The 21,810-nt window shown below is 47.0% G+C and overlaps 1 protein-coding gene across 1 annotated transcript in view; it reads left to right on the plus strand.

The window, feature by feature from the left end:
- Positions 1 to 418: 418 nt before the first annotated feature.
- The window catches only part of LOC115458710 (cytochrome c oxidase subunit 7A-related protein, mitochondrial-like), a 45,099-nt gene continuing 23,707 nt past the window's right edge, over positions 419 to 21,810 (plus strand). Inside the window, exon 1 of the mRNA XM_030188536.1 lies at positions 419 to 565. Within this exon, the coding sequence (XP_030044396.1) occupies positions 494 to 565 (72 nt within the window). The 5' untranslated portion in view covers positions 419 to 493. The remainder of the gene's footprint in view (positions 566 to 21,810) is intronic.

Here is a 21,810-nt window from a genome sequence, read left to right on the forward strand (position 1 = left end):
TGTTTTGAGTGATTGACAATGACGGCTGCGCGGGGGACTGGAAACCGAGATTAACCAAATTGGCTTCCTTGTTTACAGTGGACTACATAGACCCGCTTCCTTCCACTCCTGTCTATTAATGGCCCTGCAGCACGCTGAACTCCCCAGATCGCCCGTACTCTCTCGCGTTAAGCTATGTGCAACCCATCACGCTGCCCTTTCACAAATATGCCACATTTAATACTTTGAATTAGTTCTTTCAGCATGTCAAAACTACTCTTTGCAGTGTTTGTCGCGCTGAACTCCCCCCCCCCTTCCAGTATCGTTTCCAAAACAATAAAAAACCTGCACTTGCAATTTACCGCTTCAGGCAGTACAGAGGACAGCCCTCGCTACGTCATCTCGTTGCGCCTACCAGGCAGCGAGAGCCCAGGAGGAGGAGGTCTTTCCTTTTCTGCGTCCTCTGGGTGCCACTGCCAGGTGTTCGCTCCCGAGGTGCTCTTGAACTCTGGAAATGTACTATAAGTTCAGCGGCTTCGCGCAGAAACTGGTTGGGACTGTACCCGGTGCGGCTTACACCCCGCAGGTGAGGAGGTGGCTAGGGGGCGGTGGGAATGGCCACGAGGCTGTGACCTTCGCTGCTGGCTTTTCCCCTCTGCTTGGAGACCTGCAGCGTGTCCTCTGTAACCTCATATTGTGTTCTCATTGCAAGTAGTATACCATATATTTGCTCTAATTGTTAGATCTTAGTTCTGCGTTTAAAACAATTCATGTTATTTAGTTTTTAACTAATAGCCTCATAAGCCCAGGGTGCCATTTAGGTTTAGGACAGGGGTAGGCAACTCCTGTCCTCGAGAGCTGCAGGCAGGTCAGGTTTTCAGGATATCCACAATGAATAGGCAGGAGATAGATTTGCATACCATGGAGGCAGTGCTTGCAGATCTATCTCCTGCATAGTCATTGTGGATATCCTCAAAACCTGACCTGCCTGCAGCTCTCGAGGACCGGAGTTGCCTACCAGGGTTGCCAGCTGGGAAAAATTTTCCCAGCCCAAAACCAGCCGTAAACCCGCCCCAAAACCGCCCGCCCGCCCCAAAACCAGCCGTAAACCTGCCCCAACACCGCCCGCAGCCAACCCCCGCGTCACCGAACCCCGCCCCCTGTGTCACTAAACCCGCCTCCCGCGTCACTAACCCCGCCCCCGATGTCACCCCTGACGTCACCCCCGCCCCTGAAAGGCTTCTATTGGACCAAATTGGACCAATAGAAGCCCCGGCAGCGGGAAAACCGGCCAATCGGCGGCCGCAAACACCCACCCAATCCCGCACTGCGGCCGCTCGAAAACCCACCCAAATCCCCGCAAACCCACGCGATTCGAAAATTCCCCGCAGCCGTTCCCGAAAAGCCGCCCAATTCTGCGGCTTAACCGCAACCCTGCCGACAGTGTTGCCTACCCCTGATTTAGGACACCAACTGTGTGGCTATTATCATTGGCTCCACCCCCAGCCAAAACTACAGAGAAAAACTCAGGCTAAACACTCTAACTGAGAGAAAAGTCTGTAGTCAAAAAAGGCATATAGGGTGTATTTTACAATTAATTTTGAATCAAATACTAGAACTATGTCTGACTACAACCGCTGAAACTGTAAAGCTAGTTAGAAGATAAGAGGTCAAAAAGGTACCAAATATCAAAAAACGGACTTGAAAAAGTACTTCGCTAAATGGTACCCTGGGCTTATGAGGCTATTTGTTAAAAAACTAAATAACATTAATTAGTAACATATAGTAACATAGTAGATGACGGCACAAAAAGACCTGCACGGTCCATCCAGTCTGCCCAACAAGATAAGCTAACATGTGCTGCTTTTTGTGTATACCATACCTTGATTTGTACCTGTCCTTTTCAGGGCACAGACCGTATAGGTCTGCCCAGCACTATCCCCGCCTCCCAACCACCAGTCCCGCCTCCCACCACCGGCTCTGGCACAGACCGTATAAGTCTGCCCAGCACCATCTCCACCTCCCGCCACCGGTTCTGCCACCCAATCTTGGCTAAGCTCCTTAGGATCCATTCCTTCTGAACAGGATTCCTTTATGTTTATCCCACGCATGTTTGAATTCCGTTACCATTTTCGTTTCCACCACCTCCCGCGGGAGGGCATTCCAAGCATCCACTACTCTCTCCGTGAAAAAATACTTCCTGACATTTTTCTTGAGTCTGCCCCCCTTCAATCTCATTTTATGTCCTCTTGTTCTACCGCCTTCGCATCTCCGGAAAAGGTTCGTTTGCTGATTAATACCTTTCAAATATTTGAACGTCTGTATCATATCACCCCTGTTTCTCCTTTCCTCCAGAGTATACATGTTCAGGTCCGCAAGGCTCTCCTCATACGTCTTGTAACACAAATCCCATACCATTCTTGTAGCTTTTCTTTGCACCGCTTCAATTCTTTTTACATCCTTAACAAGATACGGCCTCCAAAACTGAACACAATACTCCAGGTGGGGCCTCACCAACGACTTATACAGGGGCATCAACACCCCCTTTCTTCTGCTGGTCACACCTCTCTCTATACAGCCTAACAACCTTCTAGCTACGGCCACCGCCTTGTCACACTGTTTTGTCGCCTTCAAATCCACAGATACTATCACCCCAAGATCCCTTTCCCCATCCGTACCTATCAGACTCTCCCCGCCTAACACATACGTCTCCCGTGGATTTCTACTCCCTAAGTGCATCACTTTGCATTTCTTCGCATTGAATTTTAATTGCCAAACCTTTGACCATTATTCTAGCTTCCGTAGGTCCTTTTTCATGTTTTCCACTCCCTCCGGGGTGTCCACTCTGTTACAGATCTTAGTATCATCCGCAAATAGGCAAACTTTACCTTCTAACCCTTCGGCAATGTCACTCACAAATATATTGAACAGAATCGGCCCCAGCACCGATCCTTGAGGCACTCCATTACTCACCTTTCCCTCCTCCGAGCGAGTTCCATTCACCACCACCCTCTGGCGTCTGTCCGTCAACCAGTTCCTAATCCAGTTCACCACTTCGGGTCCTATCTTCAGCCCATCCAGTTTATTTAACAGCCTTCTGTGGGGAACCGTGTCAAAAGCTTTGCTGAAATCTAAGTAGATTACGTCCATAGCTCGTCCCTGATTCAATTCTCTTGTTACCCAATCAAAGAACTCAATGAGATTCGTTTGGCACGATTTCCCTTTGGAAAACCATGTTGTCTTGGATCTTGCAACTTATTGACTTCCAGGAAATTCACTATCCTTTCCTTCAGCATCACTTCCATTACTTTTCCAATAATCGAAGTGAGGCTTACCGGCCTGTAGTTTCCAGCTTCTTCCCTATCACCACTTTTGTGAAGAGGGACCACATCTGCCGTTCTCCAATCCCTCGGAACATCTCCCGTCTGCAAGGATATATTAAACAAATCTTTAAGAGGACCCGCCAGAACCTCTCTTGAGCTCCCTCAATATCCTAGGGTGGATCCCATCCGGTCCCATGGCTTTGTCCACCTTTAGCTTTTCAAGTTGTTCATACACAGTCTCTTCCATGAACGGCGCTCTATCCACTTCAATCTCATTTGTACTTTTTCCAGTCCATCGCAATCCTTCTCCAGGATTTTCTTCTGTGAAAACAGAACAGAAGTATCTATTTAGCAAATTTGCTTTTTCTTCATCATTAACATTAATTGTTTTAAATGCAGAACTAAGATCTAACAATTAGAGCAAATATATGGTTTAGTTTCTGATTGGAATTGCTCTATGCAGTTATATTTTTGAAGTAGTATACCATGCTATACTTTGTATTGTTGTTCGAATATTTTTACTGCTCTAATTGCCTCTTACTCATGTTTGATCTATTCTTACTGTACACCGCCTTGAGTGAATTCCTTCAGAAAGGCGGTAAATAAATCCTAATAAATAAAATAACCTCGAGCTGTAGGTTGAAATCAGTAGAGAAAACGTCACTGGTCTTGTTGCTGGAGCCCATCCGTACGTACTTTTGGTATCTTCCCCTGTACTTGTTCTGTGCTGTAGCAAAGTTGAATTCTCGGAGATGGGGCAAAGCATGACTTCCCTTGTTCAGCTGTGGCTTGAGCGGAAGGAGAGAGGGTGCGATCTGAGGCTTAGCCCTGGATTATGTATAGAATGATAGATCTGAATTATATTTGTTCCATCTTTAGGCTTAATGGCATATTCAGACCCACCAAAACCCTTATTCACACCCTTGTTACTTCTCGCTTGGACTATTGCAATTTACTTCTCACTGGTCTTCCACTCAATCATCTTTCTCCTCTCCAATCTGTCCAGAATTCTGCAGCTTGACTTATTTTCCGTCAGAATCGTTATGCCCACACTAGCCCACTTCTCAAGTCACTTCACTGGCTCCCTGTCCGCTTCCGTATACAGTTAAACTTCCATATCATCAAGCTGATCAATCCATAGACTGGTGGGTTGTGTCCATCTACCAGCAGGTGGAGATAGAGAGCAAACTTTTGCCTCCCTATATGTGGTCATGTGCTGCCGGAAACTCCTCAGTATGTTCTCTATCTCAGCAGGTGGTGGTCACACACAGCAGCAGCTCTGGCTAGGCCTCCAAGCCTAATTTTTAGGTTTTGTTGAGTGCCTGGGGTTGAGGGCTCTTTTGAGCAAGTGCAAACCTGGTGGTGCCAGGTCCCTCCTTTTCTCCCCCCTCCCGCTGGCTCCGTTAAAAGAAAAAAAAAAATAAATTTTTGAACGTCCTTAAAGGCGTTTATTTCGACGTTTATTTAAACATTCATTGCAGCTACTCACTGGGACACCAGGTCGTTACAGCTCGGAGCGGAAAGCAGGTAATTTTTACCTTTTTATAGCGGGCAGGGGGTTCCCCGATTGATCTCCACGTGGCATATGGCGTCGGAGGGCGAGGGCGCAAAGAGTCGCTCCCCGGATCGCTTAGGCGCTTCAAGAGGGGATGCGGGGGTCTTAAAGTCTGATTCGCCCTTGTTGGGTGACAGTTTCGTGACCGATGAGTGTCCCGGTCCTTCCTCCGGCGTGGCGGTTTTTCCCGCCATAAACGCCCATCCCCCGCTGCTCGCCTCCGCCATCTTGGCCGGCCACGCGGCTCGGACGGCTTCTTCGTGGGCCGCCCTTGAGGGAGACATTAATGCCATGGACGCCCTTAATTTGGGCGACGGCACCAAAGCGGCTAAAGTTAAGCGCCGTTTTTCCCGCACGGCTCCTTCGCGGAGTGTCGCGCCGGACGCCATTTTGGATGCGCAGCATGTCTCTCCCCCGCTCTTGCGAGCGCCGGTTGAGGGTGCGTCTAGGGCTGTAGCCCAGACTGCGGAAGTGCACAGTCTGGGGGGTTTCTCCCCCGAGTTTGTTTTGCTGCTGCATCAGGCTTTTCTTATGCAAAACGCTGCCCCTGCTCCCTCTTTTGGTAAAGAGGTTGAGGTCCCCGGAGGTAAACGCTCTCGGGTTGATTCCCAGGCCTTGGAGGACCTTGTCTCCTCCGATGTAGATGAGGGCAGCGTATCTGAGTTCTCCCAACGGTCCTTTGCGGATTCCTTGGAGGAGACGGATCCCCGCTCGGTTGGAGCGGATGACCCCTCTGCAGCGTGGCTTTTTAGCTCAGAGGATTTGCCCAACCTGTTAGTGCAGGCCATGGGCATTTTGAAGATTTCCTCTCCGGAGGACGTCTCTCCCTCAGCCCCTGTTGGCTCTGCCATTATGCTGGGGACGAAACGCCCGCCTAGAACCTTCCACGTGCATGATGCCATGCACACCTTAATTTCGGCTCAATGGGATGTCCCGGAAGCGAGCCTCAAAGTGGCTAGGGCTTTGTCCCGCCTCTATCCTTTGCCTGAAAGTGAACGTGAGGCCTATCTGTGGCCTACCGTGGATTCTTTAATCACTGCGGTGACTAAGAAAACGGCTTTGCCGGTGGAAGGTGGCACGGCCCTAAAGGACGCCCAAGACAGAAGATTGGAGGCGGCCTTAAGGTCGTCCTTTGAGGCGACTGCTTTAAGTTTGCAGGCCTCGGCTTGCGGTTCCTATGTGGCCAGGGCGTGCCTGACTATGGTGCAGCGGGCTTCCCCCTCGGATCATTCCTTGAGGGCTGATTGGCCGGCCCTGGAATCGGGCTTAGCCTATTTGGCAGACTTGCTGTATGATGTCTTGAGAGCCTCAGCTAAAGGCATGGCTCAGACAGTCTCTGCGCGGCGGTGGCTTTGGCTGAAACATTGGTCTGCTGACCACGCCTCTAAATCCCGCCTGGCTAGATTGCCTTTTAAAGGCAAGCTGCTCTTTGGGGTCGAGCTGGACAAAATCGTGACCGATCTCGGCACGTCTAAGGGCAAGAAGTTACCAGAGGTCAGGGCTCGGGCTAGTACTCGCCCTGGTACCTCCAGAGGACGGTTTCAAGAAGCCCGTCGGTACCGCCCGGGCAGGTCGGGCTCCTCTGCCCCCTCTTCCTTCAAGAGGAATTTCTCCCCCAAGCAGCATTACTTTCGCAGAGACCGCCGTCCCGGAGGTGCTCCCTCCAGTCCTCCCCCAGGGTCTCGTACCCAATGACGGGGCCTTGGTCCACGCCCCAGTGCAGATGGGAGGACGGCTGTTTTCGTTTATGGGCGAGTGGACCACAATAACTTCAGACGCTTGGGCGCTGGAAGTCATCAGAGACGGCTACAAGCTAGAGTTCTGCCGACCCTTAAAAGACGGGTTTCTACTCTCTCCCTGCAAGTCTCCGGTCAAAGCTGTGGTAGTGCAGCAGACCTTGAACATTCTGATCCGCCTGGGGGCGGTCGTTCCGGTGCCAGAAAATCAGCTTGGCAAGGGATGTTACTCCTTTTTCTTTGTGATACCAAAGAAAGGAGGTTCTGTACGGCCTAGCCTCGACCTCAAAGGGGTCAATTGGGCCTTGAAAGTTCGGCACTTTCGAATGGAGACCCTCCGCTTTGTTATAGCGGCAGTGAAGGCAGGAGAGTTCCTGGCATCCTTGGCCATCAAGGAAGCGTACTTGCATATTCCCATCTGGCCTCCTCATCAACGCTTTCTGCGTTTTGCAGTAATGGGCCGACACTTCCAGTTCAGAGCCCTCCCGTTCGGGTTGGCTACTGCTCCGCGGACCTTCTCCAAAGTAATGGTGGTCTTCGCGGCCTTCCTGAGGAAGGAAGGAGTTCAAGTCCATCCTTATCTGGACGACTGGTTGATCCAAGCCCCCTCTTATGCAGAGTGCGGCAAAGCTGTGAACCGGGTGGTTGCTCTTTTGAGCTCCCTGGGATGGATCATCAACTGGGAGTAAAGCCAGCTGCGCCCGACTCAGTCCCTGGAGTATCTGGGAGTTCGATTCGACACCCAAGTGGGCAGAGTGTTCCTGCCAGACAATCGGATTGTCAAGTTTCAGGCTCAGGTGGACTAGTTCCTAGTAGCCTCTCCTATTCGGGCTTGGGACTACGTGCAGCTGTTGGGCTCTATGACGGCCACGATGGAAGTAGTGCCCTGGGCCAGGGCTCATATGAGACCACTACAACAATCTCTACTGCTGCGCTGGACTCCGATGTCGGAGGATTAGGCTGTGCGCCTTCCCTTGGACCCAGCAGTGCGCAAGGCGCTGAGCTGGTGGACGCAGACAGACAAGTTGTCTGCAGGAATGCCTCTGGTGACCCCGGAGTGGATTGTCGTCACGACAGACGCCTCTTTGATGGGCTGGGGAGCCCACTGCTTGGGAAGGACAGCGCAGGGGCTCTGGTCTCCTGCAGAGGCAAGTGGTCTATCAACCTCCTGGAACTCAGAGCCATTCGGTTGGTGTTGTTGGAGTTCATCCCGGTACTGGTGTTGAAGCCTGTACGGGTCCTGTCGGACATTGCCACGGCTGTGGCCTATGTCAACCGCCAGGGAGGTACCAAGAGCGCCCCTCTAGCCAAGGAGGCTATGAATCTCTGCCAGTGGGCGGAAGCGAACCTGGAGCAGCTTTCAGCGGCCCACATTGCCGGAGTCATGAATGTCAAGGCGGACTTTCTCAGTCGCCATACCTTGGAGCCCGGAGAGTGGCAGCTATCTGCTCAGGCGTTCTTGGACATCATGAAGCGCTGGGGCCAGCCGAGCCTAGATCTGATGGTGTCATCGGCCAATTGCCAAGTGCCGCGCTTTTTCAGCAGAGGACGGGACCCTCGATCTCTGGGAGTAGATGCTCTTCTCCAACAGTGGCCGACACAAGAGCTTCTCTATGTGTTCCCGCCCTGGCCCATATTGGGCAGGGTGCTAGACCGGGTGGCAAAGCATCCCGGCAGGGTAATCCTGGTGGGTCCGGATTGGCCCAGACGTCCCTGGTATGCGGACTTGATCAGGCTCTCAGTCGACGATCCTCTGCGGCTGCCAGTGGAGCAGGGCCTGTTACATCAGGGTCCCGTGGTGATGGAGGATCCCTCCCCCTTTGGTCTTACGGCCTGGCTATTGAGCGGCAGCGTCTGAGAAAGAAGGGCTTCTCAGACAAGGTCATCGCCACTATGCTGAGAGCGAGGAAGCGCTCTACTTCTACTGCTTACGCCAGGGTTTGGCGTATATTTGCAGCGTGGTGTGAAGCAGGCTCACTTTCTCCCTTCACTGCTCCAATTTCTTCAGTGTTGGCGTTCCTGCAAGAAGGTCTGGAGAAAGGCCTGTCGCTCAGTTCCCTTAAAGTCCAGGTAGCGGCTCTGGCTTGCTTCAGGGGCCGCCTGAAGGGTGCTTCCCTGGCTTCGCAGCCAGATGTGGTGCGCTTTCTCAAGGGAGTTAATCACCTGCGCCCTCCTCTGCACTCAGTGGTGCCTGCGTGGAATCTCAACCTGGTGCTAAGAGCATTGCAGAAGCCGCCTTTTGATCCCTTGTCGAGGGCATCTCTGAAAGACCTGACGTTGAAAGCAGTCGTTTTGGTGGCTATCACTTCAGCCAGAAGAGTTTCCGAGCTCCAGGCACTCTCATGTCGAGAGTTTTTTCTGCAGTTCACTGAGGCAGGAGTGACTATTCGCACAGTGCCTTCCTTCCTGCCCAAGATGGTTTTTCGCTTCCATGTGATTCAGCAGCTCTGTCTCCCTTCCTTTCGTAGGGAGGTCTACCCAGAGGAATACTCTGCTCTCAATTTTCTGGATGTGAGACGAGTCATCATCAGATACTTGGAAGTGACCAAGGATTTCCGGAAATCGGATCATCTGTTTGTCCTGTTTACAGGTCCTCGTAAGGGTCTGCAGGCTTCTAAGCCTACAGTGGCAAGATGGGCAAGGAAGCCATTGCAGCGGCTTAGGTGGCCGCGGGGAAGACCCATACCTTTGCCAGGCATTACCGCTTGACTGTGGCTGCTCGGGCGGAGGCCCGGTTTGGAGCTTCAGTGTTGCGGTCAGGGATTTCTATGTCCCGCCCTGGGTGAGTACTGCTTCGGTACATCCCACCAGTCTATGGATTGATCAGCTTGATGATATGGAAGGTAAAATTATGTATCATACCTGATAATTTTCTTTCCATTAATCATAGCTGATCAATCCATAGCCCCTCCCAGATATCTGTACTGTTTATATTCTGGTTGAATTTTAGGTTCAAGTTTAGCCTTCAGTTACTTCATGAGGACTTCGTGTTCAAGTTCTCCTTTCACTTGGATTCTTCAAGAGTTGAGACGAGTTTGTGTTACAGTGAGCTGCTGCATTCCTCTCCCCTCCGTTTTACGGGGCTGGATTGAGATTTAAATTCTGCCGGCACTCCCTCCCGCTTCGTGCGGCTGTAGGGCAGCTTTGTACCCCTCCCGCTTCGGCGGTGTTAGGGTCAGTCAGCTCCTCCCGCGGTTGCGGTTGCAGGATAAGCCAGATCCCCCCGCATCGGCGGGTGTGGTGTCCCTCCCCCGCTCCGCGGGGATGAGCTGGACGGATTCCCCTCCCCCACTTGTGTGGGGATGAGCTGGGTTAATTCCCCTCCCCCGTTTCGGCGGTGGTGAGCTGGGCAGAGTGTCCCTTCGTGGGTGTAATTCTCTAAGTGCTGAGTCCTGCGGATGGAGCTTTGATATCGACATACTGAGGAGTTTCCGGCAGCACATGACCACATATAGGGAGGCAAAAGTTTGCTCTCTATCTCCACCTGCTGGTAGATGGACACAACCCACCAGTCTATGGATTGATCAGCTATGATTAATGGAAAGAAAATTATCAGGTATGATACATAATTTTACCTTCTCTTACTGACCTTTAAATGCATCCACTCTATGACCCCTCATTACCTCTCCTCTTTCATTTCTCCCTACATTCCTCCCCGTGAACTCCGCTCTCTGAGCAAGTCTCTCTTGTCGTCCCCCTTCTCCTCCACCGCTAACTCCAGACTTCGCTCCTTTTATCTTGCTGCACCTTATGCCTGGAACCGCCTTCCCAAGCCCATACGTCTAGCTCCATCTCTACCTGTTTTTAAATCTATGCCGAAGGCTCACCTTGTCACTGCTGCCTTTGGCTCCTAGCCACTACCCATTTGTCCTCCTCCCTGTTCCTCTTTACCCTGTAATTCCCTTGCCCTTAATGTCTTGTCTGTCTGTTTTACCTAGATTATAAGTTCTTTGAGCAGGGACTGTCTCTGTGTCAATTGTTCAGCGCTGCGTTCGTCTGGTAGCACTATATAAATGCTAGTAGTAGTAGGTAGTCATTATTTTTTATTTATTTTGTTGAACTTGTATCCCATATTTTCCCACCTTTTTGCAGGCTCAATGTGGCTTACATAGTATCATAAGTGGTGTTAGCCGATTCCGATATGAACAGTTACAGATAGTATTATGGTAGAATGAATTACATGTGTGGTAAATACAATTGGGGCTTAATGAGGGAGAGAGAGAGTTAGGATATGTCCATTACGGTCTTTGGTTACGTTTTCAGGGTGTATGGTCTTTACTGGTACCTCTTGAAGGACGCGATAATTTTATTTATCTCTTTCTGTAATATATAACACTTCAAAATATTGTTTTTAGCGGAAGGATTTTCACTTACCTAGAAACATGACAGCAGGTAAAGGTCAAAGGGCCCATCCAGTCTGCTCATCCTTCATAACCACTCTCTTCCTTTTCCTAAGGGATCCTACGTGCCTGTACTACTACTACTACTACTTATCACTTCTAGCGCTACAAGGTATACGCAATGCTGTACACCATACATGAAAAGACAGTCCCTGCTCAAAGAGCTCACAATCTAAATAGGACAGGCAGAACAACTAAGAGGTAAGGGAATTAAAGAGGTGGGGATAAAAGGGTACAGGGCAAGTGAGTAGTGATTAGGAGTCAAAAGCAGCGTTAAAGAGGTGGGCTTTTAGCCTGGATTTGAAAACGGCCAAAGACGAGGCTAGACGTACAAGCTCGGGAAGTCTATTCCAGGCGTGAGGTGCAGCGAGATAAAAGGAACGGAGTCTGGAATTAGCAGTAGAGGAGAAGGGGACAGAGAAGAGAGATTTATCCGCAGAACGGAGTACCCGAGGGGGGGCGTAGGGAGAGACGAGTGGAGAGGTACTGGGGAGCGGTAGAGTGAATGCACTTATAAGTCAGTAAGAGAAGTTTGAATTGAATGCGGAAACGGATAGGGAGCCAGTGAAGTGACTTGAGGAGAGGGCTAATGTGAGCATAGCGACTCTGGCGGAAAATGAGTTGCGCAGCAGAGTTTTGGACTGATTGAAGAGGAGAGAGATGGCTAAGTGGGAGGCCAGAGAGAAGCAGGTTGCAATAATCTAGGCGAGAGGTGATAGAGTGTGGATAAGGGTTCTGGTAGAGTGCTCAGAAAGGAAGGGACGGATTTTGCTGATGTTATAGAGAAAGGAACAACAGGTTTTGGCAATCTGCTGAATGTGAGCAGAGAAGGAGAGGGAGGAGTCGAAGGTGACCCCAAGGTTACGAACTGATGAGACAGGGAGAATGAGAGTGCCATCCACTGAAATAGAGAAAGGGGGGAGAGGAGAGGTGGGTTTAGGGGGAAAGATGAGAAGCTCGGTTTTGGCCATGTTAAGTTTCAGATGACGTTGAGCCATCCTGTCCCACACTTTCTTAAATTCTGACACTGTCCTCCTTGTAAGCTAAACTTAAATTCTCCTTACAAAGCTAATGTGACTTTGTTTTTAATTGAGTGCACTCTAAAAACATATCAATTTGGCTTTTTGTTCTGTATAGTGCATACATATGCCCCCTAATTCTGTAAACTTGCATGTGCAAGTTATAGAATAGTAATTCCTAATGGCTCACTATTAATAGATACTAATCTGACAACAGTTAACCTGAAATTCTTTAATATTATAATAGAAATCAAACAAAATAAAACATGGAAAAGAAAATAAGATGATACCTTTTTTATTGGACATAACTTAATACATTTCTTGATTAGCTTTTGAAGGTTGCCCTTCTTCATCAGATCGGAAATAAGCAAATGTGGTAGCAGATAGTGTATATAAGTGAAACATCCAAGCATTACTTTGACAGGATGGGAGGGTTGGGGGTGGGCAGGAGGTATGCATGGGGACATCAAAGGATTTCATTGATATTCTAACAGGATGGGTGTGGGTAGGTGAGAGGAGGGTGATAAACAGAGAAATACAATTTTATGGTTTATAATGGGTTAGAAAACCCAGATCCTTGTTAAGTCCTGTCTGTTGGGTGTCAAAATATTCAATCATTCTGACTTCAAAGGTCTTACGTTCCTGTATTGTTTTAAAGTTACCTTTCAGGATTCTAACTATGAAACCACTGGTGCAGTGTCCTGGTCTTGTGAAATGCTGGCCCACCGGAGTGGGAACCTGACTGAATATTTTGACACCTAGTCCTAGTATTTTTGGAAAGAGTAAACAAGCAATTCATGTCTACCCGTTCCACTCCACTCATTATTTTATAGATCTCTATTATATCTCCCCAAAGCCATCTTTTCTCCACGCTGAAGAGCCCTAGCCTTTCCTTATAGGGAAGGCGTCCCATCCCCTTTATCATTTTCATTGCCCTTCTCTGTACCTTTTCTAATTACACTATATCTTTTTTTGAGATGCGCTGACCAGAATTTTGAGGTGCGGTCACACCGTGGAGCAATACAGAGGCATTTTAACATTGTTTTCCATTCCTTTCCTTTCCTAATAATACCTAACATTCTGTTTGCTTTCTTAGCTGCCGCTGCACACTGAAAAGAGGGTTTAAACTAGAGAGCTGCACGGGAACGGGGTTTGTGGGAATCCCGCAGGGACGGAAGCAGTTCTGCGGGGTTCCCGTGGGGACGGAAGCAGTTCTGCAGGGTTCCCGCGGGGACGGAAGCAGGTCCTGCGGGGTTCCCGCGGGGACGGAAGCAGGTACTGCGGGGTTCCCGTGGAAGTGTAAGCTGCACTGCATCAGCCTCTCATCTACCGAGTACCCTGAGTGCTGTCTCCTCCTCCTCCTTGCTTTAACAGCACAAATGTGGAAAGTCTTCCGTTAAGGAGGTGGTAGAGACACAAATGATGATGGAATTCAAAAAGACTTGGGATGAACACAGAGGATCTCTAATTAAAAAAATGGAAGTTATAAAAAAATCCTAACCTTAAATGGCTGCATGTGTGTGGATTTGTCAAGTGATGCTTAGATGGCGACTCTGGCTGTGATTAACTGGGGCCGATACCAGGCAGACTTGTATGGTCTGTGTCTAATATATGGCAGTCTGATTTAGGATGGGCTAGAAAGGGCTTAAATAGCAACTTCAGTGGCTGGAACATAAGGACAGTGCTGGTCAGATTTTTACGGTCTGTGTCCCTCAAGTGAGAAGACGAATAGACTGGAGTGGGCTTCATCGAGAACTCCAGCAGTTGGAACATAAGTATAGGGCCAGATAGACTTCTATGGTCTGTGTTCCAGAAAAACGAAAGGAAGTATATAATATCACACTCGTTGATTTAATCATGAATTGATAATGAGTGTGACTATTGGGCAGACTGGATGGACCGTTCAGGTCTTTATTTGCTGTCACTTACTATGTTACAATTAATCGTCTTTGCTCCCGGGCTGATGCGCAGACCTTAGGTCTGACACCTGACCTACTGGCTCATGCATGTGGTGACCTCTCAGCACACAGTGCCAGAAATCAGAGACAAATCTTACATGTGCACACCAGAGTGTTCTAAGTTTCAGCTTCCATTCCTTCCTTGCTTACAGTAATGTGGCTCAAATCCGGAGAGAGACTGAGGGAGCTGACCAGAATTTCTTTTATGTGCCATTACATTCTTGTGGGGATGGGTTAAATTCTTGTGGGGATGGGTTGTGATGGGTTAAATTTTTGCAGGGATGGGTGAGATTCTAGCAGGGATGGGTGGGGATGGGTAAGATTTCTGTCCCTGTGCAACTCTCTAGTTAAACGTATCTTTAGCGATGACACCTAGATCCCTTTCCTGGTCAGTGACTCCTAGTGTGGAACCTTGCATTACATAGCTATAGTTCGGATTCCTCTTCCCCACATACATCACTTTGCACTTGATTACATTAAACATCATCTACCATTTGGATACCCAGAGGCATATTTTCAAAGCACTTAGCCTTCCAAAGTTCCATAGAAACCTATGGAAATTTGGAAGGCTAAGTGCTTTGAAAATATGCCTCCCAGTCTCATAAGGTCCTCTTGTAATTATTCACAATCCTCTTGCGATTTTACAACTTTGAATAACTTTGTGTCATCAGCAAATTTAATTACCTCACTAGTTATTCACATCTGTAGATCATTTATAAATATGTTAAAAAGCAGCAGCCCCAGCGGAACCCACTATCAACCCTTCTCCATTGAGAATACTGACCATTTAACCTTACTCTCTTCTCTGTTTTCTATCTTTTAACTAGTTTTTAATCCACAATAGAACACTACCTCCTATGACTCCAATTTCCTCTGGAGTCTTTCATAAGGTACTTTGTCAAATGTCTTTTGAAAATCCAGATACACAATATCGACTGGCTCACCTTTATCCACATGTTTGTTCACCCCTTCAAAGAAATGTAATAGATTGGTGAGGCAAGATTTCCCTTTGCTAAATCCATGTTGGCTTTGTCTCATTAATCCATGCTTTTGAATATGCTCTGTAATGTTGTTCTTTATAATTGTCTCTACCATTTTGGCTGGCATCGATGTTCTACTCGCCAATCTATTAATTTCCAGGTTCACCTCTGCTGCCTTAAAAAAAAAAAATTGGCGTTACATTAGCTGCCCTCCAATCTTCCGGTTCCGTGCTCGATTTTAAAGATAAACTACATATTACTAACAGTAGTTCTGCAAGTTCATTTTTCAATTTTATCAGTACCCTGGGATGAATGCTATCCAGAGTAGGCGATTTGCAACTCTTCAGTTTATCAAATTGCACCATTACATCTTCCATGTTTATAGACATTTCATTTCGTCATTAGCAAAACAGCAAGCAAGCACACAAAATAAATACCACTAGGATTATGCCAAAGACATAACTAAGAATTACACGAAATAGAAATCTGCATATATCTTCTGATACAGTACTGAGAATTATACTTCAGAAGAAAATACCAAAAGCCAAATATATCTCTGCTAATAAACCATGCTCATGACCTAACAATGAACCCGGTTCTCACCATAACAAGACACTTGCTTCTTAGTCGTATCTCTGGCAGAGGCAGGATTTCTTCCTTCAGCTCCAGTTGTTTACCTGGCGAACTTACTAGTGCATCTTGTCAATATGGAGAGATGACAGTTATAGCTCAGGCAGTCCAGGTCGCTGGTCCATAGCTTAAGGTGAACAGCTGTAATTGGCTGTCTCATTGCTAGATGATTACCAGTAACCTGGATGGAAAGGTGCAGGATCTCCCCTAGGCAACTAAAACTGCCTGTTCCCCACAGTGCACAAGTTTGTCCCATTACTGAGGTCAGACTACCTGGCCTTAGGCTTCTTTCCCATTTTTTTTATAGAGAGTGACTATTCACTCTTGTTTAGTCCTGCAGAATAACTTTGCTGTCCAAAGTCTTATTGAATAGATCCACTGGTGAACCAGCCAAAAACTTTTTTGAGCTCTGTTAGTACCCTGTGATACATTTTTCCCAGCCCTGTAGGAGGAAGTTCTATAGATCCACGCCAGTTCTATAAAGGTCACTTAGTGCTAAGCAATCTCCTTAGAATAGTTCATACTGAGAATTCCCGTGCGCAACTTGGGCTAGAGAACTTAGGCCTGCTGAAACCTTGTGTAAATGCTGGCGTACAACGAATGACAGTACACTGTGCTGAAGTTTGGGGGATGTCTCTGAACCATCTACGCCCCTCCCCTGGCCACGCCCCTTTTGGGGTTGTGTTTGAGACAATTTAAGCATGCACTGGTATGGAATAATACATTGTGCCAATTGAAGTGGAGGAGTGGCCTAGTGGTTAGGGTGGTGGACTTTGGTCCTGGGGAACTGAGGAACTGTGTTCGATTCCCACTTCAGGCACAGGCAGCTCCTTGTGACTCTGGGCAAGTCACTTAACCCTCCATTGCCCCATGTAAGCCGCATTGAGCCTGCCATGAGTGGGAAAGCGCAGGGTACAAATGTAACAAAAATAAAATAGATACTATTGGAGATTCTACATGGAATGTTGCTACTATTGGAGATTCTACATGGAATGTTGCTAATGTTGCTATTCCACTAGCAACATTCCATGTAGAAGGCTGCGCAGGCTATACGTGCAGGACGTCAGACTCGCAGAAGCCTGCGCGGCCACATTGGTGATCTGCAAGGGCCGACTTCTACATGGAATGTTGCTAGTGGAATAGCAACATTCCATGTAGAATCTCAAATAGTAGCAACAGTGGAGGAGTGGCCTAGTGGTTAGGGTGGTGGACTTTGGTCCTGAGGAACTGAGTTCAATTCCCACTTCAGGCACAGGCAGCTCCTTGTGACTCTGAGCAAGTCACTTAACCCTCCATTGCCCCATGTAAGCCGCATTGAGCCTGCCATGAGTGGGAAAGCGCAGGGTACAAATGTAACAAAAAAAAAAAAAAAACATCAATAATTAACAGCTCATTAATTAGTTTGCATGTGGATCTGGGATCCGCACCCAAATTTGGAAGACCTTTTATATAATCCGGGCTATAGTGTGTTCTTCTTTGTTTTTACTAGTTTAGTAAGGAGTCTTCCTTTTGTTAAACAATGTGTCATCTACCCTTCACTACCAGCTCAGTCCTTTTGAAATAGCTTCTTTAGGATTTATGTGTTTTTTTCCTTGTTGTCTTCCACATCTTCTTCCGTTTCTCCTATTTCTGTATCTGAAAAGGTTTATGTTGCTTTTACTACCATAAACCTACCATTGCTTTTGACTCGTAACCACTTGTAACCACCTACCCTCCTCTCTTCCTTCCCGTTCACATTAATTGATTTGATTTGCTTACTTTATTTATTTTTTGTCTATTAGATTGTAAGCTCTTTGTGTAGGGACTGTCTTTCTTCTATGTTTGTGCAGCGCTGCGTACGCCTTGTAGCGCTATAGAAATGCTAAATAGTAGTAGTAGTCTCTTGTAACCAGAGCTAATATTGTGATGTCATAATGCCTCAGTCCACCAATAAGAGCCAACCTCATCAGTGAGGTCACAATGGCTTGATTGTCCTATACTTGGCTCACTTTTATTACATAGCTCTTTGAGCAGGGACTGTCTTTCTTCTATGTTTGTGCAGCGCTGCGTACGCCTTGTAGCGCAATAGAAATGCTAAATAGTAGTAGTAGTAGCTATTGACGTCACCTGCTTGGTCGTCTTCTTCCCTGCTTTTTTCAGCTTTTCCAGTTATTTCTTGTCTTTCCCTTTTTAAAATACTTTGTAGTTTTTGAATGCTAATCATTTTCCCTTTCCCAGTTGACTCCAGTTGAAAATCATTCGCCTTTCTGTATTTCTGTGTGTGTGTATATATGTCTGTTTGTCTATTTTTAAACTTTTCATAAAATGGGTGGCTCTTCAATAGTTCCTTTTAGTTTACTCCGTTGCTCTGTTCTTCTGCTTCAAGAACATTGTGTGTGCTTATTTCTCAGTCTCTGTGCTTTTTCTACTTGTGCACTGTAGGGAAAGATAGCAATTTTAGTTGCCTAGGGGAAATCTTGCACCTTTTCCATCTAGGTTATTGGTAATTATCTAGCACCGAGACAGCAGAGAGAGTTTTATGTTCATAAAAATTTATTATAAAAATTACGACTATGATAAATGCAAGAATGAGGCAGTTATGTTTTAATAGTTGCTATCTTATTTTCCTAGCAAACAATTATTTCTGTATCAAGGCTAATATAAATTCCTTTTGAAAAAAGTTACACTGTTAAATCACCAGGTCATTCTTGCACTTCACGGTACTAAAGTAATATCCCAGATAGCCCCAAAATGCCAAAAGAGAATTAAGCTGCAGCCTTATAACCTGGGGAGGCAGAGAAAGATGCCAAACTTTAGTGCAGGCCCTCAGGTAACCTAAGAGCAAAATTGACTTCTCTACGGAAACAATTGCAGGCTCTGTGGGTGGATAAAATGTCATGAGATACAACTCACAAACCGATTGATTTTTGAAGAAGCGAATAAAGCCAGTAAACTTCTGGCATATCAACTCAAAGCTGAAAAATTACAGGCACATGTGTGCACACTAAAAGATTGACCAGGAGGGGATTGTTAGGGACTCTTCCAAATTACATCAATATTTTCTTCAGTTTTACCAACTGCTATATACGTCGGAAGTAACAGATCCGAACAGAACCTCCCAGTACTTGGAGATTGCCTGCCTTCCTAAATTGAGCCCTGAACAAGCCACCCACCTTGATCAAAGCATACAATTACAGGAAGTAAAGGAGGTGATTGCCTCTCAAGGCTGGCAAAGTGCCAGGGTTAGATGGGCTCTCGGCTAAATTCTATAAAACAATATTTGGAGGATACCTACTTCCCATCATGGTCAATATTTTTAACTCTATGTTGCAGGGAGAAAAGCTGACCCCCATCTATGTTGAAGGCAGAAGTTAAACAGTACTACCATCCCATTTCTCTATTGAATCTGGATTTCAAGATTTTGGCCAAAGTCCTTGCAAAGCAGTTGAATAGTATGATAGATCTATTGTGGGATAGGATCAGGCAAGGTTCATTCCAGGTAGATAATGTGTGGCACCCTTGACTTAATATGGAATGTTAAAAGCTATAAGACACCCAACGGCTATCCTAACCATAGATGTGGAAAAAGTATTTGACAGGGTGGAGTGAGGATTTATGTTTTAGGTTTAAATCACTTTGATTTGGGCTCCAACTTTAGACATTGGATCTCAGCTCTTTACTCATCCCCTATAGCTAGGATTACAGTGAATGGAGGTTATTCCAATGCATTTGGCCTACATAGGGGCACTTGTCAAGAATGTCCACTGTCCCCACTCCTCTTTGCCCTCGTAGTTGAACCTCTGGCAGCTACAATCCACTTAATGCAAATTTGGGGCATTTGACTAGAAGGTGAAGAATTTAAAATATTGTTTGCAGATGATATTTCATTAACAGAGGGTGACCCTCGTTCCTCACTACCATATATCCTCCAAGAGTTGCAAATGTATGGCTCCCTCTCAGGGTTCAAAATGAATGCCTCAAAGTCAAAACTACTGAGTGTAACTTCAGATCAGACTGTGGTTTTAGACCTTAAGTCCACCCTACCTTTTGTATGGTTGAAATCCCACATCCAATACATAGGAGTAAAACAACATGGGATGTTTCTTCCCTGGAGAAACCACTAGACCACCAGGGAGGAAGCATCCCATGTTGTCCCTGCCCCCTTTAGAAGGTAGGCCCAGGGAGGTGGAGCTAGTGGCGAGGTGATGTTTTCGGTTCTGACCGGAACCCAAATTTCGAATTGGTTTTGTGCCGAATCCAAAACCAAATTCGGTTATGCCCCTATATAAAATTCTGGTGAGACCTCATTTAAAATATTGTGTATAATTCTAGATACTGCACCTTCAAAAAGATACAAACAAAATGGAGACGGTCCAGAGGGTGGCTGCTAAAATGATCAGTGGTCTTTGTCGTAAAGCATATGGGGACAGACTTGAAGATCTCAATATGTATATTTTGAAAGAAAGGCAGGAGAGGGAAGATATGATAGAGACATTTAAATACCTATGTGGCATAAATACAGAAAGGCAAGTCTCTTTCAATTGAAGGGAAGCTGTAGAATGAAGGGACATAGGATGAAGGTGAAAGGGAATAGACTGAAAAGTAACTTGAGGAAATACGCCATGGAATTCACTTCCGGTGGAAGTGGTGGAGACAAACAGTATTTGAATTCAAGAGAGCTTGGGACAAGTACATAGGATATTTAAGGGAATGATAGGGAGAGTAGATGGCATGGATGGGCAGATTGGATATGGTCTTTATTTGCCTACATTTTTCAGTGCTTCTATGTAATGTCATCCATAACAGATCCACTGTGCTAGAGTTCTCCTTGAGCACAAGAGAAGCCGTTGGCTTCTCCTGAGCATGTGTCATTCTTCTGCACAAGTAGAGATTCCTCCTCCCTCCCTCTGTACTCTATATCAGTTGCAGCTCTCCTTGGAGCAGTGTTTTTGTGTTCAAACCCTCCCGCCTTCCTCTCCCCCCCCCCAAAAAAAAAACAAAAAAAAAACAAGATGCTCAACTTTAGGATTCCTGGTGGCACAACCCTTAGTCTACATCCCATATCTGGTTCTGCTGTTGTGGCTCCAACCTCATGCTCTTTACTAGCTGTAGCATGGCAGCTATAGCCTCTGCAACAGAAATCTTGGGGGATGCTTCAGAAGGTCACAGTGCATTCAGCTCCTCTCCTGCCCTACTGACTGCAGTCTCTCCTTTGCAGGCAGGAGGAGCAGCAGCCCAAGGCTCTGTTATTGAACTTCTACTCTACCCCCAGGCTGTCCAGATATATGGTAGTTTCCAAGAGGCAGTCATTGCACCACTCACAATCGATTGCAATTACCACGACTCTGCCCACGCAATTGCAAAAGCACAAAATAATCAGCTGCTCCAGCATACCCCTTTTAGCACCAAACACGGATTTCAAGAGCCGCAGTGGCCGTTGGCTGAGAGATGCAATTTCTTCAGCTGGCCTCTGTATGGGACAGTCTCTCCCGCTGCGGGTGGCGGTGCTTTCTTCCAGAGCACAGTTGACTTCCTTTCCCGAGTCCCATCTGGCTTCCGTGGCTGCCCTTTGCAGTTCAGCCACTTGGTCGTCTGTCCTGCCATGGATGGCTTTTGCAGATCGCCCAGTTGATCTGCTGTCCTTCCCTTACCAGACTTTGCAGTCTTGGCATGGCAGTGCTAAGCATTCCAGATTTGACGTGGCAGCACATGTAACCGCAGCCGGTGGATCATTGCTCCAGACTGCTGAGGTTGTAGTACCCAGCCCCACTTGAGGACTGCTTTGGTACATCCCGAGGCCCGCCCTTTGTTCTGGGTTGAGTATTTTCTTCTAGTTGCCTCAGTTTCATTATATTCCTTCATTTGATTTTTGGCTTTAAAAAAAAAAGGGCAAAACATAAAGGAAATCTTCTGTTACCCTCCCGCAGGAGCGGTTGAGGAGCTTACACAGGCTTTATGCAGGCAGGAGAGGACTTCCTCTGCTTTGGTATCTACAATACTGAAGTTAAGGTGACTGCACATGACCACATCTAGTAAACCTCTGAAGTTCTCTCCATCTCCACCTGTTGGTAGAGGGACATGACCCACAAATCTCTGGATTGATCTGTTGGGACTAATGGAAAGAAAATGATCAGATAAGGACTAATTTTACTTCCTTTGCTCAATACTTCAGAAGGTTATGTACAATGCATTCAGCATCTCAGTCTCAGGGACTCCCTTTATGCATACTCTTCATGATGATCTCTCCAGTT

This window comes from Microcaecilia unicolor, unplaced genomic scaffold (genome assembly GCF_901765095.1).
Source record: "Microcaecilia unicolor unplaced genomic scaffold, aMicUni1.1, whole genome shotgun sequence".
Taxonomy (NCBI): domain Eukaryota; kingdom Metazoa; phylum Chordata; class Amphibia; order Gymnophiona; family Siphonopidae; genus Microcaecilia; species Microcaecilia unicolor.